This window comes from Pan troglodytes, chromosome 6, assembly GCF_028858775.2.
Source record: "Pan troglodytes isolate AG18354 chromosome 6, NHGRI_mPanTro3-v2.0_pri, whole genome shotgun sequence".
NCBI classification, from domain to species: Eukaryota; Metazoa; Chordata; class Mammalia; order Primates; family Hominidae; genus Pan; species Pan troglodytes.
This window is the reverse complement of record NC_072404.2, coordinates 109,480,347-109,507,891: the sequence shown is the minus strand read 5'-3', so window position 1 is coordinate 109,507,891 and position 27,545 is coordinate 109,480,347. Positions and strand designations below refer to the sequence as shown.

At 45.1% G+C, this 27,545-nt stretch overlaps 1 protein-coding gene across 2 annotated transcripts; it reads right to left on the bottom strand.

Moving 5' to 3' along the window:
• Positions 1-26,095, bottom strand: ZKSCAN1 (zinc finger with KRAB and SCAN domains 1). Of its 2 annotated transcripts, XM_009453749.5 has the most exons (7): positions 25,937-26,079; positions 22,332-22,450; positions 17,748-18,261; positions 17,373-17,526; positions 11,742-11,833; positions 11,319-11,445; positions 1-8,391 (listed from the first exon to the last, which is right to left on the bottom strand). In XM_009453749.5, the coding sequence occupies exons 3-7, from the start codon at positions 18,171-18,173 to the stop codon at positions 7,499-7,501; spliced, it is 1,692 nt and encodes a 563-aa protein (XP_009452024.1). In that variant the 5' UTR covers positions 18,174-18,261; positions 22,332-22,450; positions 25,937-26,079; the 3' UTR covers positions 1-7,498. The 2 variants fall into 2 exon arrangements, with proteins under 2 accessions (XP_009452024.1, XP_001144424.1); XM_001144424.7 differs by lacking the exon at positions 22,332-22,450 and having other exon boundaries at positions 25,937-26,095.
• Positions 26,096-27,545: the final 1,450 nt, after the last annotated feature.

Below are 27,545 nucleotides of genomic sequence, written 5' to 3'. Positions count from 1 at the left end.
TGCCACCTAGAGATGATAATTTATTGTTTTACCATGACTCAGAAGAGAAACAACATAAAGAGAATATTTCAAATCCCCACAATTTCCTTCCCCAACCTCACTACTCTTAACATTTCTTTATCAGACGCCACTGGCTTCCTAAAATGGACCACTGACTATGTATGTGTACACATTTCATTATGCTGCCTTTTCTCTTATGATTAAAACTTTAGCCCTCATTCGAGGTTTCCAATGGTTACTTTTAGTGGAGGAGTTCCCTAGCTTTTAAAAAACCACTTTTCCTCTAAGATTCCGTTATTTATTGAAAGAAGTCTTTCTAGAAATGTTAAGGAGGATTTTAAATGAACACATTCAATTAAAAAAAATCACGTATTGAACATCTACCAAGCATCTGGACTCTTCGGAACCTAGTAAAATGAAAAAATCCAGTTTTAACAACAGTAACTTCATTCTGCGGGTATACAGAGACAAGCACGTTTCTTCTTTTGGTCTAATTTATTCTAAACGAAGAAGCTGGGAACTGACAAAACAGGACAGGTTGTTTTCAATCCAGTCTACAAATAAACAAGACAATGCCTGAGTTAGCCCTCTATATAGATTTAGGCTTATGCTGACCTCGTTGTAAAATCTGTATTTAACTAAAAGTTAATAAAAATACATATGTTCATCTTAAAATAATTACTGATTTTGCTTGGCTATCCCACCCCTTACCCCCAAACTCATATATTTTTAGGACAAGATTTTCCTGCATAACCACAACCTGTCTCCTCCCACCCCACCCCCATCATAGATGTTTTCAAATAAGAACCCCTGCGATCAGCAGAAGCATCTCTAATCTAACATGCTTTGTCCTTGCTAGGGCAGGCTAAAAGCTTTAAAAAGCAACCGGATGCTCTTCTCTGGTTGAGGTGAGGGGAAGGCGCTCGGGTACCAACCCCAGCACACCCCAACAGCCTTTCCTCGGCCCCTCCTCAGGCCTCCTAATTACTCTTTCTCAGCCTGGAGTGTGGGGCCGTTACCGTCCTCTTCCCCCTTCTCCTTCCATACTGCACTTAACCTTGCTGGAAGACTTAATGATGGAGATTTAGGGCAACTGTGGCTGCTTGGACCCTTCCCTGGACCAAAGGAACTTAAAACCCAAACCTGACACTGGAATGAAATCCAAGTTTTTAAATATCACCTTTCAATCACTCACAGATCTCACTCTATCTTAAAATACTCAGCCTCACTCCTTAATGAGTGCTTGCTGAAGGGAGAAAATTCCATTTTAAAAACGTATTCACTTTACTGATTACTGTGCAATTTGAATTAAGTCACGATTCTTTAGTAAATGGAGGTGAGAATCTCAGATTCAAATTGTCGGAGACCATGATTTAGAAGTCTACCAAACACCCAGTTTCCTTCCACTGTTTTAGGGTAACAGGAAAACATGAGATTGGGGTGGTGTCCGCTATTAAATGGAACCACACATCATGAAATTCAATTCTCATGTTAAGACATTCTGTATTGTGGGATGTCAAAAGTATTTCCCAAACTTTTGTTTGACCTGCAGAGTTGGAGATGGCTTACCTCCCTATAACTTCAAGTTTGTTTCACAAAGCTTTGAAAAGTAAAACAGATAATTTCATTTTCAGATAATAAAAAATCTGAATAGCAAAATAATTGCTTTTAAATGTAGTGTGTCCACTCTAAAAAAAAAAAAAACCCTAAATCTATGTTAGAAAAACTTTTCAAATAATGCCTTTTATTAAATTCTCCAGTAGTAGTTGAAATAAAAATCTACCCTAATTTCTACGAAATGATCTATTTATATCACTGACTTTTCTTTTTCTCTGATTCTATATTTCATTTAACAATCTGCAGACTTTCACCCCATTTCCCAGATGGGAAAACCCTAGCCCCTTCGTATCTCTGAGAAGTTGCTCAGAGTAGGACACAGAGAAATATGGCCCCCACCCTGGGAAGTACTGCTGTCACTGTTTAAGTGTATTTCAGTACTGTTACTCCAATTCATACACACAGTCTTCCATGAGGATGGTAGGATGAACCTGGTTAGCTGGCTTTGGATAAGTAGATCAGCATGACTACCTGGAATAAAAGTGACTGACTCTAGGATAAAAATTAAAAAAAGATTCTTTCACAGCAACGAGTCTTTGCAAAACCTCTCTCCTAATAATCACAAACCAGGGGAAGAAAAGTGGGAGCAGGGAACACAGGAACACAGCCAAAGGGAATATTGCAAAATGCTTCCCGAGCTTCATCATACAGACTTCTTGCAATGCCACGACTGGATGCATCTGCACACAATTCCGGGAAATGCCCACCTTGCTGTTCTCCTATCCCCAATTTTCTTTCTTTCTTTTTTTCTTTTTCTTTTTTTTTTTTTTTTTTGAGACAGAGTCTCTGTTACCCAGGCTGGAGTGCAGTGGTGCAATCTCGGCTCACTGCAACCTCTGCCTCCCGGATTTAGGTGATTCTCCTGCCTCAGCCTCCCGAGTAGCTGGGACTACAGGCGCCCACCACCACGCCCGGCTAATTTTTGTATTTTTAGTAGAGACAGGCTTTCACCACGTTGGCCAGGCTGGTCTCAAACTCCTGACCTCAAGTGATCCGCCCACCTCTGCCTCCCAAAGTGCTGAGATTACAGGAGTGAGCCACCGTGCCTGGCCAGTCCTATCCCCCTTTTTTTTTTTTTCTGACATGGAGTCTCGCTCTGTCACCCAGGCTGGAGTGCAGTGGTGCCATCTTGGCTCACTGCAACCTCCGCCTCCCATGTTCAAGTGATCCTCCTGCCTCAGCCTCCTGAGTAGCTGGGACTACAGGCGCCCGCCACCATACCCAGCTACTTTTTTGTATTTTTAGTAGAGACGGGGTTTCGCCATGTTAGCCAGGATGGTCTCGATCTCCTGACCTTGTGATCCACCCACCTTGGTCTCCCAAAGTGCTGGGATTACAGGCCTGAGCCACCGTGCCCAGCCTTATCCTCAATTTTCTAAGCATAAGGATTTAAGAGTTAGTGGGAAAGCATGACTACGGTTTAAGAGAACCTGGTCAGCTGAAGCAGTCCCACTTGGCCATTCCAGTACACTTCCTACTCTCGCTTCATGGAGAAGACCGTCTACTGACAAGAGAATCCATCCCCTTTGCACACAGTGGTCACCTGACAGCTCAGAGGTCAACTTCTTGGTTTTGAGGAAAAATTCAAAAGGCTGCACATGTTTAAAGGAGTTGTTCCATTTCAGTGCCCCATTAGCCTGTCTTTCCTCAGAAATTTACCAATCTCTTGATGTGATAAGCACCAAACTATGAAGCTTTTCCCTTCCTCTCCCCGCTGCTCCGTTCTGTGAACCGACTTTTTGTCTACAATCACACTGATTTCTTCACTGTTTGCTCCGAAACTTCACTTTTTCTGAGTGATGTGTTCTGTCAAATAGGCTAAAATAAAATACAGTATCTGCTTACAGGTAATATACAGAACAATAACAAGGGACTGAAGGTACAAAACACACACGGACATTATGGTCATATAAAATATATAGAAGTACCTAACGTTAACAATTTTTGTAAGAAGTTGCACATTTTGCTATTTTTTTAAAGCATTTCCCCACATTTTTTTTCATCTGTAGATCCTCTGCAGTTAAGATTGAGCACCCCCCCCAACTTTTTTTTTTTATACAGAGCCTCGCTCTGTCACTCAAGGCTGGAGTGCAGTGGCATGATCTTGGCTCACTGCAACCTCCGCCTCGCAGGTTCAAGCGATTCTCCTGCCTCAGCCTCCCGAGTAGCTGGGACTACAGGCGTGCGCCACTGTGCCCAGCTAATTTTTTTTTGTATTTTTAGTAGAGACAGGGTTTCACCATGTTGGCCAGGCTGGTCTCGAACTACTGACCTCGTGATCCGCCTGCCTCGGCCTCCCAAAGTGCTGCGATTACAGGCGTGAGCCACTGCGCCCGGCCAAGATTGAGCTCCCTCTTGCAATGTTTCTCAAATTCATCACATGATTGGAACATACCGATGGAATTCATTTTCTGTCTGAAGTAATGAGTGCTATACATGAAAGTTTTCCTCACATATAATATTCATCAAGTTTATTTACAGTATAAGCTTTCCGATGCTAAGGGCTGAGATGTGATTAAAGGCTTTGCCGTATTCATCACATTCAGGAGGCTCCTTTCTGGAATAAATTCTCTGATGTCTATGTGAACTGTCCCACGTATCACACGTCAACCTCTCTATACATATTTAGCAGTTTCACTTTTATGCCTTTAATATTAAGTGCTTTACATATCAAGATGTCTTATAGATCGATAATCTCAGGTTTTAGCCTTGCCTGCCAGGCTGGAGTAGAAACAAATACCCCACAACCTGAGGATTTTACTTCTCTTCCTGGCAAGGGTAGGGTATATATTGAAAAACTCTTCAAAAATTTCCATTAGGACAACTAGCATGCTAATGGTTAACTGTAGAATGTTTCAACTGTTAACAGACTTCAGCGGGCCAAGAACTTTTGAATGACTATCTTGAACGCCAATTAGATGTTGCAAGCGTTTTTGACCATGACCCAATTACACTTTGCACTGAGCATCTGATAAATGAATGCACTGCAAGTGGTTTTAATAAACAGTTGTAGCCTGTTTTCCTCAGAAAACACATCTTCAAATAGCTGCTTCAAGGACAGCATGTGGCTGAAGATCGAAGCAACCCTAGTGGCAGCTATCCAACAAAGTCAGGAAGATGTCTCCACGAAACGGAATTAAATGTGAGGGCACAGGTCACATTTAACCTTCATTTAAAAACAAAACTCAAAAGTGATGGCTGAATTATATCAGCATGTAGTTGTGGCTGAAAGAAAAAAAAAAACCAAAGGCCAATGTAAACATGACCAAAGTCCTTTCCCTCTTAAAAAATAAGTGCTTGGGTCGTTGCCTGGAGTTCCACACCTCACTTTTCAGTTTCTTTCTTTCTTTTTTTTTTTTTTTTTGAGATGGAGTTTTGCTAGTCACCCAGGCTGGAGTGCAGTGTGCAATCTTGGCTCACTGCAACCTCTGCCTCCTGGGTTCAAGTGATTCTCCTGCCTCAGCCTCCCAAGTAGCTGGGATTACAGGTGCCCACCATCATGCCCGGCTAATTTTTATATTTTTAGTAGAGACGGGATTTTACCACGTTGGCCAGGCTGGTCTCAAAACTCCTGACCTCAGGTGATCCGCTCACCTCGGCCTCCCAAAGTGCTGGGATTACAGGCGTGAGCCACCACACCTGGCCTCAGTTGCTTTCTAGAGGGCAAAAGTCCTTGCTCAAAAGCACAGGAGTTTTCTACAAAACCATTGCTGTGGCTTATTCTTTGAAGAAAATCCTTAAAACATTTTCTGCCTCCATTTTAGTTACTTAGATATACTCTTCTGGAGTAATGGGTTTCTCTTCCGTTGCATGGGTAGAAATATCCTAGTGACTGGTTGACTTGCAACACGTTTTCCCAAGTAATGCTGATGAAACTGCTTAGAAGCTATAGGGAAGTTGTAGTTGGTTTAAGTCATAAAGCCAAGGAGAGGCCAAAGAATGACCACTGTGCAGTTTTAGCTCCCACTTTGTTGGTTCCATATAAAACCATTTGGTCTCATGGACTTCAGCTGCTGATCAGTGAATGACTGATGAGTAATAGTTTTAGTATAAGTTTCTCAAGGTAAAGTCTCAAACTATATATGGGGTTCTCTTGTTATGGGGAGGTCACACTGATAGTCTTGAGGTTTGTTCTCAGTCTATGTTTCTGTTTCCGCAGGGCTGTCCTAGCCTTGGGTAGGACCCTTGTCCTACTTGAGTGGCGATGACTACTTACACAGCTCACAATCTCCTGTGTGTGAAACAGTCTCCTGCCATCAGCTTCTAGGTAGCCAGTTGCACCCTGCGCACAACGATGGGACCAATGAAAGTTTCATAACCTCACCTCAGTCTTTAGTGATAAGAAACAGAAAAGTCACTGTGCACTATGACGATGGCACAGCCAGCCACATCTCAGTACACTGCTGAGTTTCTCAGAGCAACAAAATACATTTAGTAATTGCCAGTGAACAATTAATGCTTTTGCAAAGTTACTGGAAAAGCGTGGGAAAAAACACTCCCTACCACGTTCCTTCTTCTGAAAAGCAACAAAAATCACATCTTCTGAACTCCAGTATCTAAGTACAAATGATTCAGAAAATCCCCAAATCATCATACTGTTCAGCAGCTAACTGCAAAGAATTCTAAGAGCTTTGCCACAGAAAGATGTCAAAAAAAAAAATGACCTTCATCAGTGTTCATATTTTTCTTCAAGATGACGATGATAAAGTCATTTCTGACATTCCATGGTATTTACTCACTGTTTAGAAAGTCTATGCAGGCGGCTTACTAGTGCCTTTCGTTTATATTTGGAACAAAAATAGCATCAGACCCTAGAGGTTTAGCATGCCTTGTGGCTACGAAGGTCCTCTTTAGAAGCTGGGCCAGGCTACCATATTTCAGGGACTCACGATTCACAGGTTTTATCACACACATAGAAGTCCTGTAGAAGTCAGTCTGAATGAGTGCCTCTTAGGTGTTCAGTACTCACTATGTCCAGCACTGTGCTGGCAGGGATAGAAATATATCCCTTGACAACCGAATCTTTTTTGGGGGTTGGGGGGTGATTAAAAACTTCATACATGAAACAATGAAGGATTAAAAGACAGTATACAATCAAGTGCTAACTTGTGGAGAAATGCATTTAGGAGTGCGATAGTGCTTTAGGGATTTCAAGAAGGGAGAGATGTATTTGGAGTTGTTGTTGCCATTTCAGTAGAACTGATCTCAGGGATGAGGATAGAACCATCTACATTTGTTGCAGTCCTTTGGAACTGTAGACTGGTGCACATACCCTCTCTTTCGGGAAGAGATAGAAATCTTTGGTTTGATACTGATTAGCACAGTCCTAGATTTCTACAGCTTTGGTAGGCTACCAGTGATCATATATACAACTTATCGTATATATAACTACCTTGAGCAGCATGTCCCAATGTCGTTTTTGTTTTCACTGTCCCTCTTTTTTGAGAAATAAGCAGGATGTTGGCCAAAGTAGGGCTTGTTTGCAGCAAGTAGCATCCTAACCTCCGTTATCACTTTCGTGGAGCCAATCTTGATCTTTCAACTATTATGTTGTGGTTGCCGAGAGTCCAAGAGTGCCTTAAAGGTATCCTCATTACTGAAAAGCCTGACATTTCACTATGCGTGTGCTTTTCTCTTGTGTGGAAATCTCACGTGGATTATCCGTAAGATTGGCTTTTCCCTGCAGGGGCTGTGTGGAAGGATTATATGCCCAACTACTACATAAAGGCAGAACACTGCTGATGTGACTAGAAGGATCCTTAAGTGTGACTTTTGTTTTTTAATCCGTTGAGGCTGTATTTCTTTTTCCCTCCAGGAGCACACATCTCTGAAATAATTTTAGAAACAAAAGGGGGAAATAGCTTGATGGCAAATTCTTCCTTTACACACAACTTTTCAGGAACGCGCCAAATGCATCAAGGGAGGCTGGGCTGTACTCAGAGGCTCTCTCTCTGGCATGGATTCTGTGATGCAGAGTGAGGGTGGAGCTGCGGGTGAAGGCCTTGCCACACTTAGTGCACTTGTAGGGCTTTTCTCGAGTGTGAATTCTCCGATGCAAAATCAGGTATGAGTTTCGGTTGAAAGCTTTTCCACATTCACTACATTCATAGGGTTTCTCCCCCGTGTGAATTCTCTGATGCTTGGTGAGGTCCGAGCTCTGGCTGAAGGCCTTCCCGCACTCATTACATTCATAAGGTTTCTCTCCAGAGTGGATGCGCTGATGGAGGATGAGATTGGAACTGTGGCTGAAGGCCTTGCCACACTCGTTACATTCATGAGGTTTCTCTCCTGTGTGGATCCTCTGATGCAGGACAAGGTTGGAGTTAAGACTGAAGGCTTTCCCACACTCACTACATTCATAGGGCTTTTCTCCAGTGTGGATTATTTTATGGCGGATAAGGCTTGAACTTCTCGTGAAGCATTTACCACATTCATCACATCTGTGAGACTTTGTTCCCGTGGGAACTTCTTCAGGGGTGGTGAAGTTGGAGCTCAGACTGAAGCTTCTTCCCAATCCTTTCCCCTTCTCCCTTGGACCTCTCTCTCCTGTGATGGTTTTTTTGTCCTTTCCTATAGCTGGCCCTGAATCTCTCTTCTCTTTCCCGGTTTTCTCCTCAGGGTTTTTCTGCTGTCTTTCTCCTGTTTTGCCCTCCTGGTCACGTTTCTCTCCAAACTCTTTCTGGGATCTTCCTGTTGTCTCCCCGCGTGATGCTGAATCTTCCGAGGTTTCAGCCTTTGAGGTTGACTCCTCGTTCTCATTCCTGTTTTCACCACCTGACATAATAAATAGAAAATTCAAATCGCACCTTTTTCTTTTGAATATACAGGTGGGTCAAGCGACAGTTTCCCGGGAAGCTTCTACACGGCTGCAAAATGACTTTGCAATATTTTTATTTTTATTTCCTTTGAGGCAGAGTCTCGCTCTGTCGCCCAGGCTGGAGTGCAGTGACGTGATCTCAGTTCACTGCAACCTCCGCCTCCCAGGTTCAAGTGATTCTCCTGCCTCAGCCTCCCAAGTAGCTGGGACTACAGGTGCATGCTACCACGCCCGGGTAACTTTTTTTTTTTTTGAGATGGAGTCTTGCTCTGTTACCCAGGCTGGAGTGCAATGGCGTGATCTCGGCTCACTGCAAGCTCCGCCTCCCAGGTTGACGCCATTCTCCTGCCTCAGCCTCCTGAGTAGCTGGGACTACAGGCGCCCGCCACCACGCCCGGCTAATTTTTTGTATTTTTAGTGGAGACAGGGTTTCACCATGTTAGCCAGGATAGTCTCGATCTCCTGACCTTGTGATCCACCCGCCTCGGCCTCCCAAAGTGCTGGGATTACAGGCGTGAGCCACCACGCCTGGCCTACGCCTGGGTAACTTTTGTATTTTTTTAGTAGACACGGGGTTTCACCATGTTGGCCAGGCTGCTCTCAAACTCCTGACCTCAGGTGATCCACCTGCCCTGGCCTCCCAAAGTGATGGGATTACAGGCATGAGCCACTGCACCCGGCCTGACGTCACAATATTAATTGGAGATAAAATAGGAGAAAAACAAGGGGAAAAACTGGGACAACAGGAAGATCTGTTGTCCTAGTTTTGGAACAACAAAAATTTGGAAAATGAGAGCGCAGGCAAAGAGTGGAGAGTAAGGGGAAATGACAACAGAGGGAGCATGGGGAGAGGACGGAAGAAACAGACACAAGGGGAATGAGCAGAGGGAAGACAACAAATCACAGCAGAAGGGAAGGGATGAGAAGCAGGAGCCTTCAGAGGTCACAGGTCTACTACTGGATCACCTGATAATTAATTGGAAGGTTTATGTATACATTTAAAACATCATGTTCCATTTCTAACAGTATTCTTAAGTTCAAAAAAAGAACAGGTCTTTCATAGAAAATGATTAGTGGTATTAGCAGAAAGAAAGGAATAGTAAATATTTCTCCAATTCTGTGAGTTTTCTATCAACAAGCTGATGATTAACAAACAAGAAACTTTGTTTTGTTTTTGTTTTTGAGACAGGGTCTTGTTCTGTCAGCCAGGCTGGAGTACAGTGGCATGAGCACAGCTCACTGCAGCCTCGATCTCCTGGGCTCAAGTGATCCTCCTGCCTCAGCCTCCCAAGTAGCTGGGACTACAGGCCTGCACCACCCCGCCTGGCTAATTTTTAAATTTTTTTGTAGAGACAGTGGTCTTGCTATATTGCCCATGCTGGTCCTGAACTCCTGGCTTCAAGCGATCCTCTTGCCACAGCCTCCTCGAGTGTTGGGATTACAGGTGTGAGCCATTGTGCCTGGTCAAGGAACTTGTTTTGAACCTGGTAGGCTACAGGAATCTTCAGACACAGGAAATAGTTTCTGTCCAACAAGGAGAGGAACACAGAGCTGACAGTGCTCAAGTAACAGAGGAGTAGGTGGAAAAAAGTGGTTACGACATTAGTAAAAATAATTAAACCCTTCACTGACTGACACAGAATAACTCAGAACAAAAAAGAAACAGAAAACAATGCTGGAGACCAGGTGCAGTGGCTCACTCCTGTGAAATCCCAGAACTCCAGGAAGTGGAGACAGGTGGATCACTTTAGCCCAAGGGTTTTGAGACCAGCCTAGGCAACATGGCGAAACCTCTTCTCTACAAAACATGTAAAAATTAGCTGGGCATGGTGATGCATGCCTGTAGTCCCAGCTACTTGGGAGGCTGAGGTGGGAGGATTGCTTGAGCCTGAGAGGTCGAGGCTGCAGTGAGCTGTGATCGCAGCACTGCATGCCAGCCTGGGAAACAGCAAGACCCTGTCTCAAAAAAAAAAAAAAAAAAAAATCATCTAGTACAAAGAGCAAGTACCAAGAGAAATTATAAGCCCCATTTATGCCTGATCAAAAACAGAACTTGATGTTTCATTAGTAACATCCTTCATGTTCACGCTTTATTCACACTCCCTTTGCCCTCTCCAGGTAGAAGCTTGCTGTGGACCTCCCTATTGCTGTACTCACGTGAGGGCTTCTTTGCAGCACTGTCCTGAGGGGTTAAGATCCAGCAGAGACAAATGGAAATGTCTGCCAACAGTGTCACCTTGTCTTATCTGGCTGATGCCTCTTGAACTTCCTCGTTCTTACTACACATCCAGGACCCAGAGCTCTTCACAGAAAATCACCATTAAGTTTGGAAGCTGGGAATCCTCATCACAAGGACAGTCCAGGTGCAAGTTCGTGGAATTACACAAAGCAGTGTATTGGAATCACACTAATCACACAGGATGGAAGAAGACAGAAAGCCAACAGAAGGATGCTTGGTAGTTTCGGGAATGTGGTACCGGGACAATGGGTTGGGATTAGACGGATGATCAGTTCGCCTGGTCATCTCTGCTAGGAAAGAGATATTCCCCCGACAGAGGCACCTAAATTGTAATCCATGGGAACGGAGCAGAACTGCCTCCCAGGCAACTGAGTGGCTGAAGAGGTGAGGACTTGGAACTCAATTATTTCTGATTTTAAAGAGCAAAAACTACTTAGCAATAAAAAACCCACCTGGAATCAGGGTCACAGTACCATGCTTTTGGAGTTAAATGAACACAAACATTCTCACTTTCCATCTGGTCTACAAAAGGGGATAGGTAGTCTCTAACTCCTCAACACTCAATTGAACACATCAGAGATCCCACAGCTAACACACAGAGAGACAAAACCATCTTATCAGACAGTAAGCCTGCATCCGTCTTACCCTGGGGAAATGCGCTCCCATAATTCTCCTGCCTGTTGTCCCTACTGAGATTCCTCCGAGCCAGATTCTGACATCCCCATTCCTCCAGAATGAGGGACACAGCCATGTCCTCGATCTTCACCATTGCCTAAAATAACACAAGAGAAACGGTCATTTCCCCCCAAACTCAGGGACAATCCCATTGCTCAAACCTGGAGTCAGGAAGAGAGGTGGCTGCAAAGCTACAGGACGCTGGGAAGAAAAGGGTGGCCAGAACTTGGGGGTGGAGGGGAGTTTGTGGTAGAAAGATGCTAAAAGGAGAGGACAGGGTTGGGGCTTCTTTGAGAGCAGGGGCATCCAGAGTGGCCTGTGGAGATAATGAAGAGAGCTCAGGAACAGAGGCAGACACTGAGGACTCAGGAGAGCAGAGGGGCCACAGCTCACCTGGGAATCCGCTGTGAATAGTGCAGATGCCATCGCCTGGTCTCTGGGACTACCCTCATGAGGGGGTGCAGGAATGTGGGCAGCAGGAAGAGCTGGGGGAGGAGAAAGGGGCTGTGAGTAAATCAGCTCCGCTCTGAGCCTTGCTCAAAGAAGGGCTCGGGGCACGTTCCTTCCTGCACCAGCATGTTCACTGTTCCAAATACAGAATTCCAGACAACACAAACGAGAGAACACAGGGCCTCAGTTTTCCCAAGACCTCTACTCTTGAGCAGGAGTCATAAAAGGGTCCTAATCACCTGGTCCAACCCTTTTATTTTAAAGAAGGGGAAACTTGAGTCCCTGAGACTGCAAATGACTTCCCTAATGTCACATTCCCAGTGGCAGAGCCAGGATGGGAACCCAGGTTCCTATTCTCAGCTATAAAAGTGGGTACCTTCAGCTCATAGCTCAAGTCTGGCTCCTAATTTCCTCCAGTCCAAGGAACGATACCAGGATATGAGAATCCCATTTATGCCTACACTTGTGGAAAACACAACACAGCTTTAAAATCTTTAGTAGCAGGTGAGGCGGGAGGATTGCTTGAGCTCAAGGGGTCGAGGCTGCAGTGAGCTATGATCACGCACTCCAGCCTGGATGATAAGAGTGAGACCCCGTCTCAATGAAATCCAGAAAAACAACAACAAAAAAAACACTTTAGTAGCAATATCCAGAAAGGCAGGGAAGTAAGGAGGTCTCCTTAGCTCTGGGTAAGTTTTTTTTTTTTTTTTTTTTGAGACAGAGTTTTGCTCTTGTTGCCCAGGCTGGAGTGCAATGGTGCGATCTTAGCTCATCGCAACTTTCGGCTCCCGGGTTCAAGTGATTCTCCTGCCTCAGCCTCCAGAGTAGCTGGGATTACAGGCATGAGCCACCACGCCCAGCTAATTTTGTATTTTTAGTAGAGGCGGGGTTTCTCCATGTTGGTCAGGCTGGTCTCGAACTCCCGACCTCAGGTGATCTGCCCGCCTCGGCCTCCCAAAGTTCTGGGATTACAAGTGTTAGCCACTGTGTCCGGCCACCTCTGGCTAAGTTTTTGCCACTTTTTGTCCCTCTACTTTTCTCCCTCACTTGGCCACAATAAATACTGTTTTTTTTTTTTTTTGATAAGATGTATGCATGGTTCAAATGCTGAGACAAAAGTTGGGGCTGACACACAACAAAAGACATGCATAACATTATCACATGATCACAATAACTGTGATGCATAACAATTATGAAAATTTTAAATTGTGCAATTTAACCCCCTCCCCACCTCTTGCCAAGTACTATTAGATTTGGAAATGTTACTGGTAGACAGATGATGTTAGTGAGATACAAGGATATTTGAGAAATGAATTTGAAACTGAATGACCAAACCTTGTACCTATTTCAAACCTTTATACAACGATAAGATAGGCTCTCTGTCATCCAGGTTGGAATGCAGTGCTCAAACATGTCTCACTGCAGCCTTGACCTCCCAGGCTCAAGTGATCCTCCCACCTTGGCCTCCCCAAATGCTGGGATTACAGGTGTGAGCCACTGTACCCAAGTACTTTTTTTTTTTTTTGGAGATGGAGTCTCGCTCTATCACCCAGGCTGGTGTGCATGGTGCGATCTCGGCTCACTGCAACCTCCGCCTCCTGGGTTCAAGTGATTCTGCTGCCTCAGCCTCCCAAATAGCTGGGACTACAGGCGCCTGCCACCACGCTCAGCTAGTTTTTGTATTTTTAGTAGAGACGGGGTTTCACCATGTTGGCCAGGATGATCTCGATCTCTTGACCTTATGATCTGCCCACCTCAGCCTCCCAAAGTGCTGGGATTACAGGCGTGAGTCACTGCGCCCAGCCCCAAGTACTTAATTTTTTAAACTTCTGAGAGTAAGGAAACACTCTGGAAAGCAAATAAGAGGAAATTGAGAATAAATGTACATGTCTCAATTTATTTAAGAACTATTTAGTAAAGAGCAACTGTGTGTGCCAGGATCTTTGAAACTGTTACTCTGGCAACCTAAACTCTATAATCTAGTGCTTAAGACCATGAATATCCTCTCCAGTTTCCTAAGGTCGCCCTGTGACTTCTGCTTGTAGAGTGTGGAGAAACCTTACAAGAACATCAACAGTAGTGGAGTTAAACATCATGGTGCACCAGTGTTTTGTTTTTGTTTTTTTTTTTTGAGACAGCGTCTCCCTCTGTTGCCCAGGCTGGAGTGCAGTGGCGCAATCTCGGCTCACTGCAAGCTCCGCCTCCCGGGTTCATGCCATTCTCCTGCCTCAGCCTCCTGAGTAGCTGGGACTACAGGCACCCGCCACCATGCCTGGCTAATTTTTTGTATTTTTAGGAGAGACGGGGTTTCACCGTTAGCCAGGATGGTCTCAATCTCCTGACCTTGTGATCCTCCTGCCTCGGCTTCCCAAAGTGCTGGAATTACAGGCGTGAGCCACCACGCCTGGCCACGGTGCACCAGTTCACACGGCTTTCTCTAGCACATACCTGCTGGCTGTCCTCCAGGATGCACGGAAGAGAGGATGCATCCTTAAGCTCCATGTCTAATATTCCTTAAATGTCATCACCAATAAACACACTGGTTAAGGAATGTGCCTCGATCAATTCTTTTTTTTTTTTTTTTTGAGATGAGTGTTGCTCTGTCGCCCAGGCTGGAGTGCAGAGGAGCCATCTTGGCTTGCTGCAACCTCCACCTCCCGGGTTCAAGCGTTCTTGTGTCTCAGCCTCCTGAGTAGCTGCGATTACAGGTGTACACCACCACAACCAACTAATTTTTGTATTTTTAGTACAGACGGCGTTTCGCCATGTTGGCCAGGCTGGTCTTGAACTCCTGACCTCAAGCGATTTGCCCACCTTCGCCTCCCAAAGTGCCGGGATTAGAGGCGTGGGCCACTGCGCCTGGCCTTTTTTTTTCTTTTTTGAGATGGAGTTTTGCTCTGTTGCCTAGCTTGGAGTGTGTATGAATTTTTAACAAAAAAAGCTTAAAAAGTATAAAATAAAAATTTTTTTAACTAGAAAAACCCCTATAGAATAGGGGGATAAAAAATGTTTTTGTATAGCTGTGCAACACGTTTGTCTTTTGAGTTATGTTATTACAACACTCAAAAAGTTAAAAAAATCAAAAAGTTCATAAAGTAAAAAAGTTACAGTAAGCTAATTTATTATTTGTATTTATTTATTTATTTATTTACTTTTTCTGAGACAGAGTCTCACTCTGTCACCCAGGCTGGAGTGCAGTGGTGCAATCTCGGCTCACCACAACCTCTGCCTACAGGTTCAAGCGATTCTTGTGCCTCAGCCTCCTGAGTAACTGGAATTACAGGCATGCACCAGCACGCCTGGCTAATTTTTTTATTTTGTAGAGACAGTGTTTCACTATGTTGGCCAAACCAGTCTGAGACTCCTGGCCTCAAGTAATCCGCCCACCTTGGCCTCCCGAAGTGCTGGGATTAAGCCATGAGCCACCATGCCTGGCTGATTTATTATTGAAGAAACAAAAATTTTAAAGATAAATTTAGTGTAGCCTAAGTGTACAGTGTTTCTACAGTCTATGGTAGAGTAGTGTCCTAGGCTTTCACATTCACTCACCACTCACTCACTGACTCATCCAGAGCAACTTCCGGTCCTGCAAGCTCCAGTCATGGTTAAGTGTTCCATACAGGTGTACTTTTTTTTTTTTTTTTTGAGATGAGTTTCACTCTTGTTGCTCAGGCTGGAGTGCGATGGCATGACAATGGTGCGATTTTGGCTCACCGCAACCTCTGCTGCCTGAGTTCAAGCAATTCTCCTGCCTCAGCCTCCTGAGTAGCTGGGATTATAGGCACCTGCCACCAGGCCTGGCTAATTTTGTATTTTTAGTAAAGACGGGGTTTCTCCATGTTGGTCAGGCTGATCTCGAACTCCCGACCTCAGGTGATCTGCCTGCCTTGGCCTCCTAAAGTGCTGGGATTATAGGTATGAGCCACTGCGCTCAGCCAATTTTTGTATTTTCAGTAGAGACCAGGTTTTAACATGTTGGCCAGGCTGGTCACAAACTCCTAACCTCAAGTGATCCACCCACCTTGGCCTCCCAAAGTGCTGGGATTACAGGCGTGAGCCACCGTGCCTGGACTAAAAATCTTTTATACTCTGTTTTTACTTTTTCGATGTTTAGATACACAAATACTTACCACTGTGTTACAATTCCCTACAGTGTTTAGTACAGTAACATACTGTACAGCTTTGTAGCATAGGTGTGGAGAAGGCTAGACCATCTAGGTTTGTATAAGTATACTTTATGATGTTCGCACAACAAAATCACTTAACATTGCACTTACCATAACATATCCCTGCCATTAAGTCATAAATGTACTTTTAGCATTCCTTGTCTTTACATTCTAAGCACATACTTTGATTTTAAAACTGGATAAAGGTATTACATATTTCCGTCAAAAGAGAAAAAACAAGTAACATGACTTTTTATTTATATGACTGTGAACTGATCTTTTTTCGTGTTCCTCAACTCCCCTCAAAAGTTCTTCCATTCTTTTCCCATTGTTTGAAATTTCTGAAAATAACCTAGAAAAGACTGATGCTATAGTTTTTTTTTGTTTTGTTTTGGAAACAGACTCTCACTCTGTCACCCAGGCTGCAGTGCAGTGATTATTTTTATATATTTTAAATAAAATGGACCTTTAAAAAAGATTTATGATCCTTTTGAAGATAATTCATGACATACTAAAATGTTTTAAAACCTAGGCTGAAAATAATGACATCTGTTCCCAATACTTTCCTATTAAAAATGTGCTGGACATCTGGAATGCTGATAATTCAATAAATAATGCCTACCAGGTTCATTACGCATAGTTCATTTGCCTTCGTAGTAACATTTAACTCCTGAGATTGGTCTGTAAGTTGTATTTTCCCCAATATTTGGTAATAATGACAACAATGTAGAATAACTAAAAACAAAAAACAAGCATGCAGCTTTTTTTCATTTTTTAAAAATTTTTAATTAATTCTTTTTTTTTTTTTTTTTTTTTTTAAGACAGTCTCGCTCTGTCACCAAGGCTAGAGCGCAGTGGTACGATCTCGGCTTACTGCAACCTCCACCTCCTGGGTTCAAGTGATTCTCCTGCCTCAGCCTCCTGAGTAGCTGGGATTACAGGCATGTGCCACCATGCCTGGCTAATTTTCATATTTTTAGTAGAGACAAGGTTTCACCATGTTGGCCAGGCTGGTCTCAAACTCCTGACCTCAAGTGATCTGCCCACCTCAGCCTCCCAAAGTGCTGGGATTACAGGTGTGAGCTACCGTGCCGAGCCTAATTCTTTTCTGTAAGTAGCTTTTGAGACAGGGTCCTTGCTGTGTTGTCCAGGTTGGAGTAGTGGCATGATTACAGCTCACTGCAGCCTCAACCTCCTGGGCTCAAGCAATCCTCCCACCTCAGCCTCCTGCGTAGCTGGAATCACAGGTGTGCGCCACTATACCTGGCTAATTTTTCTATTTTTTGTAGAGATGGGGTCTCGCTATGTTGCCCAGGCCTAACATGCTTCTTCATCACAGGCACTCAGCAGCACAAAGACTCTCGTCCTGAATCATTTCCCTTCCCCTAAATGAAACCTTGCTTCTTACCTCGTGACTGTAAGAGGCGGGGTTTCCGAGACGAATGTTTGAAGTGGGACTGGGTGGCCTCGTGATGAAGGTCAAAGCTCGAGGACTCCTGAACTGGATCCAGAGGCACCATCCCCCTTGCGAGCATCTCAGGTCCATGAACTTGACCTGGGACCTGAAGACAGACAGGTTGGGCTTGTGGGTAAATCACTTTGTAAATGGGAATTAAAATATTTAAAAACAGACCATGAGTATGCCAGTGGATGCAGGAAGAAAGCCAGAACATTTTTAAGACAGAGTAACCACCTAATAACCTAAAGACTGCCAATACTTCTCCTGGTTCCCGTTTCAACGTCTGTGCCCTGCTCACACATAATAGGTTTCACCTCTTTTTACCTGTTGTCCTGATAAATCAAGCTCCAAGTCTTCTAGAAGGGTCACGGCCTCCTCTCCACTATCGGGGCGGTATTCCTGCAGCCAGACCTGGAGCTCCTTGGGCAGGATGGAAAGAAACTGCTCTAGCACCAGAAGCTCCAGGATCTGTTCCTTGGTGTTTATTTCTGGCCGCAGCCACTGATGACAAAGTTCCTTCAGCCGACTGAGAGCCTCTCGGGGCCCAAAAGTGTTCTGGTAACAGAAGCGCCTGAAGCGTTGGCGGAATATCTCTGGGTCTGCAGGAGGCGTGTCCTGTAGGGTGGAATCCTGCCCCCACATGTGGTCTTCCTCATCTTCCTCTTCCACCTTCACTATTACGATACCATCCTTCTCCTGTGCAGCCTGCGGGGACAGACCCGTGGCTTCCCGTGATTCAGCAGTCATCATTCAGGCTCCAGGAACTGACTTGATCCAAACAGGGTCTGTGCTCACCTTTATGTCCTGGGAGGTTTTATGATGTGTTTCTTTACTACTCCTGAAGTATAAAAAAAAAGTCATTAGTACGTACCTTTACAAAAAGTGATCTGTGCTGCTAACACTTTATAGGAGGCAGCACATCGAGGCACTATCAGAACGCTCCTGAGGCCGGGGGTGGTGGCTCACGCCTGTAATCCCAGCACTTTGGGAGGCCGAGGCAGGCCGATCGCCTGCGGTCAGGAGTTCAAGACCAGCCTGGCCAACATGGTGAAACCCTGTCTCTACTAAAAATACAAAAGTTAGCAGGGCATGGTGGCAGGTGCCTGTAATCCCAGCTACTCGGAAAGCTGAGGCAGGAGAAACGCTTGAACCCAGGAGGTGGAGGTTGTAGTGAGCCGAGATTACACCACTGCACTTCCTACCTGGGAGACAAGAAGTTAAACTCCGTCAAAAAAAAAAAAAAAAAAAAAAATCCTGACAAATAGAGGAAAAAACTGTACAATCTCCACTGTCACTTCATATATCAAGATTTGCAAACAGAAACCTCAAACAGGCCGACTCCACCCTCAGGGTGTTTGTTTGGAGTCAGAGTGATTTACCTGCAGGTTGACAGCAGGTTATGAAATGGAGCATTGACAGTGCCCAGCCCAGAGAGCTGAATGTTAGCAGAGTGCCAGGTGCCAGGCTTAAAGCAGTACATGCACCATCTTCTTTTGTCCCTACAACAGCCCTAGCAGGTCGGCCAAACTGTTAAGTGCTGTTTTACAAATGACATAACTGAGGGTTAGGCTTGCTCAATAGTAGGTGGCTGCCTACTGGAGTCAATATTCAACCAAATTTGAAGCCCTGGGACCTACTTTTGTACCATCCAGCTACTTTTGCTATATTTATGAGTGACTTGGGCAGTCTAAATTGTGGTTTCCAAAGTACAAGATGATCCGCAAAGGATACAGAAAGAAAATAATTGGAATGTCTGTATCTTAAAAGAGAGAGAAATTAAGCTATAAATTGACACTAATACACTTACTTAGTCTGTGCTGACCTGTCACAGGTGTTGTTCATTTTAGACATTGTGATGTAGACTGTTTTATCTGAGACCAGTTATGTGAAATAATGGATTTCTAAATCTAGCTTTGGCTGGACGCAGTGGCTCATGCCTATAATTCCAAAACTTTGGGAGGCCAAGGCGGGCAGATCACGAGGTCAGGAGATCGGGACCATCCTGGTCAACATGGTGAAACCCTGTCTCTACTAAAAATAGAAAAATTAGCTGGGCACGGTGGCGGGCGCCTGTAGTCCCAGCTACTTGGGAGGCTGAGGAAGGAGAATCACTTGAACCCGGGAGGTGGAGGTTGCAGTGAGCCGAGATCGCGCCACTGCACTCCATCCTGGCCACAGAGCGAGACTCTGTCATAAAAGAGACAAGCAGCTTTAAAGATTCTTGTGGCCAGATATGGTAGCTCATGCCTATAATTCTAGCCCTTTGGGAGGATGAGGCAGGAGGATGCTTGAAGCCAGAAGTTTGAGACCAGCCTAGGCAACATAGCAAGACCCTGTCTCTATGAAAAAGAAAAAAATTAGCTGGGCATGGGGACTGTGTCTGCAGTCACAGCTACTCAGGAGGCTAAGGTGGGAGGATTGCATGAAACCAGAAGTTTGAGGCTGCAGTCAGCTATGATCACGCCACTGCATTCCAGCCTGGGTGACAGAGCAAAGCCCTATCAGGGAAAAAAAAAAAAAAAAGATTCTTGTAGAGAAACTGCAATTACAGGACACACTAATAATATAAACAGATGTGAACAAGAAGAAAATGGCACAGATGAAGCTTCTATCTAGAGTAAGGTTTTAGCCACATTAGGAGGTAAAAACCAATGTCAGTCTAAATCAAAGAAAAAGTCACCAATGAGTAATCAGCTTCTTTAAAGAAAGTGTGAAGAAAGGGCAATTACAGGAACAGCTGTATGAAATGGTTCCATTGTTATGTAATTTAACTGCCAAAAATGATGTCAAGTATCCAGGAAAAACCCATCTATGTTCACATTTTAGAAACTTGGGGCTGGGTGAGGTGGCTCATGCCTGTAATACCAGCACTTTGGGAGGCTGAGGCAGGGAGCAGGGGGCCACCTGCGGTCAGGAGTTCAAGACCAGCCTGGCCATCATCGTGAAACCCCGTCTCTACTAAAAATACAAAAAATTAGCTGGGCATGGTAGCAGGCGCCTGTAATCCCAGCTATTTGGGAGGCTGAGGCAGGAGAATTGCTTGAACCCAGGAGGCTGAGGTTGCAGTGAACTGAGATCACGCCATTGCACTCCAGCCTGGGTAACAAAGTGAGACTCCATCTCAAAAAAAAAAAAAAAAAAAAGGAAAAAAAAAAGAAACTTGGAAATATTTTCTAACCTGTTTAAAAATCTTTCAAATGAAGAATTTCAGGTGGGTCTTAAGCCTATTTGTTAAAAATATAAAATGCCACCACCTGATTAGTTTGTAAGACTATACCCTGCATTTCAACAACAAAAATTCAGCATAGTTGATAGGTTGGATCAATCACAAGTTACTAAGCAGAACTGACACTGTGATTCTTCCATCTGAAGCTACAAATCTTTCTGAATTTATTCTTTTCACTTCTACAGCCATCAAAACTAAGCATCAAATTGAAGTTTTAGAAACAGACCATTAAACTGCTTTATCATGATGAGTTAAACCGAGTTTTAAACTAGCAAAAGCATTTTTAGTTTTATGGCTCTCACTAAACATATTCTTAATTTTGGTGAAAAAGGGATCATGTACATATAACAGCACAAAAATTACATATACATATATATTGAAACGGAGTCTTGCTCTATCGCCCAGGCTGGAGTGCAATGGCATGATCTCAGCTCACTGCAACATCCGCCTCTCGGGTTCAAGTGATTCTCCTGCCTCAGCCTCCTGAGTAGCTGGGATTACAGGCCATACTTATTTTTTTAAATCTAGTTCCATGAAGTCCAGCTTCCTTTCTTTGGTTCCCTGCCTTCATTTTCTCCCTTCTCTCCCACAATCCACCTTTCAGATTATTCTTTCTAAAACTCTACAGCCTTGCAGTTAATACTTTCCAGTGCCTGGTCCCAATTTTCCCTCAAGCTTCTTTTCCCATCAATCCCCCCATAAACCTTCCCTATGCAACAAAAGCCCTCTCATCAGTATTTCCTATATATGCCTTGTATTTTGACTGCCATCCTTTCCTCACATCACACTCCATGCCTGGGACTTCCCCCCGCAGTCCTCTCTGCCTTTTCAAATCCTACTTATCCTTTAAAGCTAGCTAAAACGCCACTTGCCTCTTATCACTGTTCAAGAACCCTCTCATAACTATAACAGTAAGAGCCAATGTTTACTGAGTGCTTTCTAGGTACCGGGTATTTAAGCATTTTCACTTGACCACATAACAATCTTAGCAGGTAGCTACACTTATCATCTCACTATATAAAGAACTGAGAGGCTGAGCGCAGCGGCTCACGCCTGTCATCCCAGCACTTTGGGAGGCCAAGGCAGATAGATAACCTGAGGTCAGGAGTTCGAGACCAGCCTGGATAAGATGGCAAAACCCCATCTCTACTAAAAATACAAAAATTAGCCAGGTGTGGTGGTGCAATGCCTGTAGTCCCAGCTACTCGGGAGGCTGAGGCAGGAGAGTTGCTTCAACCTGGGAGGCGGAGGCTGCAGTGAGCTGAGATTACACCACTGCACTCCAGTCTGGGCAACAGAGTGAGACTCCATCTCAAAAAAAAAAAAGAAGAACTGAGATATACTGCCATTAAATAACTTACTCAAGGTCACACAGCAAGTATATGGTAGAGGCAGAATTTGAAATAAAAGTGATTCCCCAATGTAAACTCTTTAACCATTATACAAAATTTATCTTGTACCTGACATGTGGGGTACACAGATCCTAAAATGAAGGCCTATGAACGTGACAATGAAGAATCAATCAGGGCCAGGCACGGTAGCTCACGCCTGTAATCCCAGCACTTTGGGATGCCAAGGAGGGTCGATCACCTGAGCTCAGGAGCTCGGGACCAGCCTGGCCAACATGACGAAACCCCGTCTCTACTAAAAATACAAAAATTAGCTGGATGTGTGGCACATACCTGTAATCTCAGCTACTCGGGAGGCTGAGGCAGGAGGATCACTTGAACCTGGGAGGTGGAGGGTGCAGTAAGCTGAGAACGCGCCACTGCACTCCAGCCCGGGTGACAGAGAGAGACTCCTTCTCGAAGAGAAAAAAAAATCACTCAGGAATGGGCCTTATCTACCACCCAGTTTTCACTGGAGGGTCACTATGTGACTGAAGCCCTTCCTGGGAAAGGGAGGAGACACAGCAGAAGATTCAAGTGGGGACTGTCTACAACATAACCAGGTGGGATCTTCAAACATGGTAACTGAGCAGAACTAGTGTGATAGCGAGCCCAGCCACCAGAAATCCCTACTTTTGTGAAAGTTTTATCCTGCCTTAGCTATTGAGCAGGACACTTCTTGGGTCAGTGCGAAGATGCGACTCTAAGGAGGAAATGAGTCCAGGGGGAAATAGACACAGACATGGGCACATTCCCTCTGCCCACAACTGGGACAGATCCTCCTCACCTTCAGTATCTCTCTGCTCCTACTCTGGGGTCCAGGGAAAAGCCATCACAGCAGTGGAAAGGCTGGGTTTTATTTTAGGTTTCCCAGATGATCTGAGCACATACTCTTCTGTCTCTAAAGGCCCCAATACTCTTCACCAAACATTTGCTAGGTAATTTCTCATGATGCGCCGGGCGCAGTGGCTCATGCCTGTAATCCTAGCACTTTGGGAGGCTGAGGCAGGCGGATCACGAGGTGAGGAGATCGAGACCATCCTGGTAACACGATGAAACCCCGTCTCTACTAAAAATATAAAAAATTAGCCGGGCGTGGTGGCGGGCGCCTGTAGTCCCAGCTACTCGGGAGGCTGAGGCAGGAGAATGGCGTGAACCCGGGAGGCTGCGATTGCGCCACTGCACTCCAGCCTGGGTGACAGAGCGAGACTCCGTCTCAAAAAAAAAAAAAAAAAAATTTCTCATGATGTTTCTTTCTCTGTAATTTTTCTTGCCTTCTTCCTCAACTAGATTATTAAGAGCAGGCCTCTTTGTACTCCTTAGACCACTTAGCATGATTCCTTGCAAGCCTCAGTTTCAAAAATACACTTGACTGAATTGACAACGTTACTATTTTTTAAAAGCCCGATGTTGCACTCAAATTTGTTCCATGGACTAGTTGGATGAGTTTCAGGTTAGCATTAAAGCTGCTCCACCCCTTACTAGTTGACGGCCTTAGGCAAGTCAACAAGTTAACCTCTCTATGCGTCAGTTTCCTCATCTGTATAATGGGAATAAAAATCAGCATTTGTCCCATAGAGTTGCCGTGAGGATTAAATGAGGTAATAGATATAAAGCACTTAAAATAGTGCCTGGCATTTAGTAGGCACTACAGAAATGTCTTAATTTTTTTCAATAAGCTTAAAAGATGTAACTGTACATTCCAATTTTCAGCCTGCTTAGAAGATTAAGCAATGGGACAACAACTGTAATAGTGAAAGCTGCACAGGCAATAACTGAATTCTAGTCTCCCACAAGTAAGTGGCACATCCCTGAGAGAGGTATTTAACTTCTCTGGCATTTTGTATCTTTATCAGTCAAATGGGGGTAGGGTGGGGGTTCCAGATAGTAGGAAACTACCTCTGGGTGAATATGGGCTGAAAAACATACTGACATACCATCCACTTTAAATAAAATTACCTCCAGCAGCTAAGGATACCTCAGTTCTCACCTAGGATAAACAGAAATGATTTTCTTAAACAACGGCTTGAAGTTACAAGCTCAAAGGCTGTTTTCCAAACAGCCCAGTATTTTTCCAGGGCATAGTCTTGAAAATGTAAACAAAGGCTGGGCACACAGTGGCTCACGCCCGTAATCCCAGCACTTTGGGAGGCTGAGGTTGGCGGACTGCCTGAGATCAGGCGTTCGAGACCAGCCTGGCCAACATGGCGAAACTCTGTCTCTACTAAAAATACAAAAATCAGCCAGGCCTTGGGACACATGCCTGTAGTCCCAGCTATTCGGGAGGCGGAGGCAGGAGGATCGCTTGAACTCGGGAGGCAGAGGTTGCAGTAAGCCGAGATCGCACCACTGCACTCCAGCCTGGGCGACAGAGCAAGACTCTGTCTCAAAAAAAAAAATTTTTTTTAAATAAATTGCCCTTTGCCCTTTACACTCATTTTTTTTAAAGAGCTATCAAATGTTTTAATATGAAAAAGCTACCTTAAAAGACAGCTAGCTATTCAAAGAATATTGATACTCCCACAGAATGAAAATGTTAGATTTAATATGCTATTCATCTGTATTTTAAATGCTTTTAAATCGAGAATGAGCAAAAGACTAAGTAACTAGCTTCCTCGTTTGTATTTTAAGAGTGGTGAAAACTGCCTGAAATAATAAACAAGAATCTTATATGTTAATTCAGAGAAGATACAAACCCGGATACACATTCTGGGGCAAATCACCATGGTTTCCTATGTAATACAGCGATTTCTCCACATTTGTTCAGCATATATACTAACAGTGCTTTGCTGATGTGGTTACAATGAATTCTCCACAATTCAATTCAACAAGTATTTATTGACCGCCTCCAATCCGCCTAGCACTGGCCCGTACAATAAATGCTTTCTTTGGTCCCAGGCCATGGAACAGCCACTCTCTATAATGAAAGTATCTTATTGTGTACCGGGGGCACTGCAGGAAAGGGAGGGGAGGGATGGAGGAGTGTCAAGCTAAACTGTAGTTAATTCTTCAATTACATTGACCAAATCATTTCGAAGTCGGAAGGGCCTTTTGAGAAAATCCAGTTAGTTTTATTGATGACGAAATTAAGACTTGGTGAGTGTCTCGTCTTATCCAAGGTCACTCAGCTAATCAGTCTCCTAGTGACACAGTGCAATTTCCACAAATTCCCTTCACTTCTCACCCCACTCCATGTCAAACAGATCAACTATCCAGAATTGAAAAATCCACCTAACGTCCCAGACAGCTCTTTTCCAAAGCCTTCAAAGCATTCCATCAAGCTGAAAGAGTGGGGTGTATATAATCTCTACTAGATCGCAATCACTTATTTATCCACTATGACTAGGCTTCAAATACTCTTTAATCACCGCTCAGTGATGAGGGTGGGAGAAGGAAAGGCAGGTCTGGAAACGTATGCGGCACCTCAAAATGTGTCCATCTCTCACCCTTCCGCTCACTTCACCTCGAGGTCCCGAAGGACCCAGGGGGGAAAAAAGACACCTCACCGGAATCAAAGCAAATGGCGACTAAGGGAGAGCAGAAAAATCAAGACCGGGGTCGGTTCGCTCGCGACCCCGTTTGCAGAAACGTCAAAGGGCGATGACGACACTGCGGGAGAGGGGCCCACAGACGGCTTCTCCCCGGGTCTCCGGGCACCCTCAGCCACTGAAACCCTCGCCCCCTCCCCGCCTGATCCTGGGGGTGGGGCGGGGACGTCTCCCAGGAAGAACGATGCTTTCTACGGCCGGGCCCGGCCAGGAGGCAGGGGCATGGACTCTCTTCGCACAACACCGGGGCCGCCTGGAGGGGGTCCCAGGGCCGCAGATGCGGAGCCCACCCTCGCGCACACACCCTTGCGGCCCCGCCCTCCCACCCCAGAGGCCGGCCCCAAGTCTCACCGTGAGCCCCGGGAGCGGCCTGGGGGCGCTGGGCGAGAAAGGGGAGCTGACTCTGGGGCTCAGGCCGGCCGAAGGGCACCGCACACGGACTTAGGCCCTCCCGACGCCTCGACACAGACACAATGAGTCACAAAGGCCGGAAGCGTGTCACCACCTCGTCTTCCGGGACCGCGCCGCGCTTCCGGGTCCTCTCTAGGAGCGCGGGAGGACTTTGCATCTCGGTTTCCGAATCGCTGGACCAGGCGCCTGCCCTTGAGTTTTCAAGCCTCCAGCTTGGAGGATCAGGTCCCAGTCCGCCCCTAGTTAATGCAGGGACTAACGGGAGCGGGTGGTGGGGGGTTTCAGGCTTTCCCCTACTCAAACTCAAACAGACTCTCCAGCTCAGACACCAGTCCATGTGAAAGTTCGATTTCACCTGTCTTTTTCATCTCAGGCAGTCCTTGTAGTAATTATAGTTATTATCAAGCAATAATAGTACTTGGTAATTGTATGTCTGTGGCAAAGGAACTGAAACAAGGATGTAGACAGAGGAAGATCAAAGTGAAGCCAAGGGTGGCTGGTTTCCCAAAGCTGCCACGGTAGCTTCTCTCAGGGCCCTGGAGCTATATGGAGTGGTATTTTCAAATACTTGGCCCGTGGACAAGGGATGTCTTTCCACAAGCAAGCATAGTTATAAGGTTCTGTGCTTTGCTCATGTGGCATATGCTATTATAGCCGTTTAAAAGGAGTTTTCAGAGTAACAACAGACACTTTTACCTTCAAAGTGCTTTCACAACCTACCACAGTTACAGCCTTCATCTTTGCCTTGCAGGGTAAGGCACGCATAAGAGGGGGCCACCTTGTGCAAGGGTGGGGGGGACTACAGGCTTTAATGGTTGTGACTTTCCACTATGTTCCGAGACAAGTTCATGGGAGAAACCCAGTAGCTTGGTTGCATGACTCTTACTGCTTGGAGAGATTTACTTTTTTTTTTTTAGATGGAGTCTCGCTCTGTCACCCAGCCTGCAGTGCAGTGGCACCATCTTGGCTCACTGCAACCTCCACCTCCCAGGTTCAAGCGATTCTCCTGCCTTAGCCTCCTGAGTACCTAGGACTACAGGCGCACACCACCATGCCTGGTTAATTTTTGTATTTTTGGTAGAGAACAGGGTTTCACTATATTGGCCAGGATGGTCTCGATCTACTGACCTTGTGATCCACCCGCCTCAGCCTCCCAAAGTGCTGGAATTACAGGCGTGAGCCACTGTGCCCGGCCAGATTTACTTTTTAAAAAATGTTTGAAAACTAAAAAGCAATGACAGGGCCAGACACGATGACTCAAGCCTGTAATCTTAGCACTTCAGGAGGCTGGGACGGGAGGATTCTTGAGCCCAAGAGTTGGAGACCAGCCTAAGCAACGTAATGAGACCCTCTCTCTACAAAAAATACGAAAATTAGCTGGGTGCAGGGTAGTGTGTGCCAGTGGTCCCAGCTGCTTGGGAGGCTGAGGTAGAAGGATAGATTGAGCCCAGGAGGTTGAGGCTGCAGTGAGCTATGATTGTGCCATTGCACCCCAGTCTGGGCCACAGAGCAAGATCCCATCTCAAAAAAGAAAAAAAGGGCCGGGCAC

Excerpts from the sequence above, each read along its gene's own strand:
- ZKSCAN1 (XM_001144424.7), bottom strand. The coding sequence starts at position 18,173 with ATGATGACTGCTGAATCACGGGAAGCCACGGGTCTGTCCCCGCAGGCT. Across the intron at positions 17,527-17,747 it reads TTGATTTATCAGGACAACAG|GTCCCAGGTCAAGTTCATGG; the intron begins GTAAAAAGAGGT and ends GTCTGTCTTCAG. Across the intron at positions 11,834-17,372 it reads CCGCCTCTTACAGTCACGAG|CTCTTCCTGCTGCCCACATT; the intron begins GTAAGAAGCAAG and ends CTCCTCCCCCAG.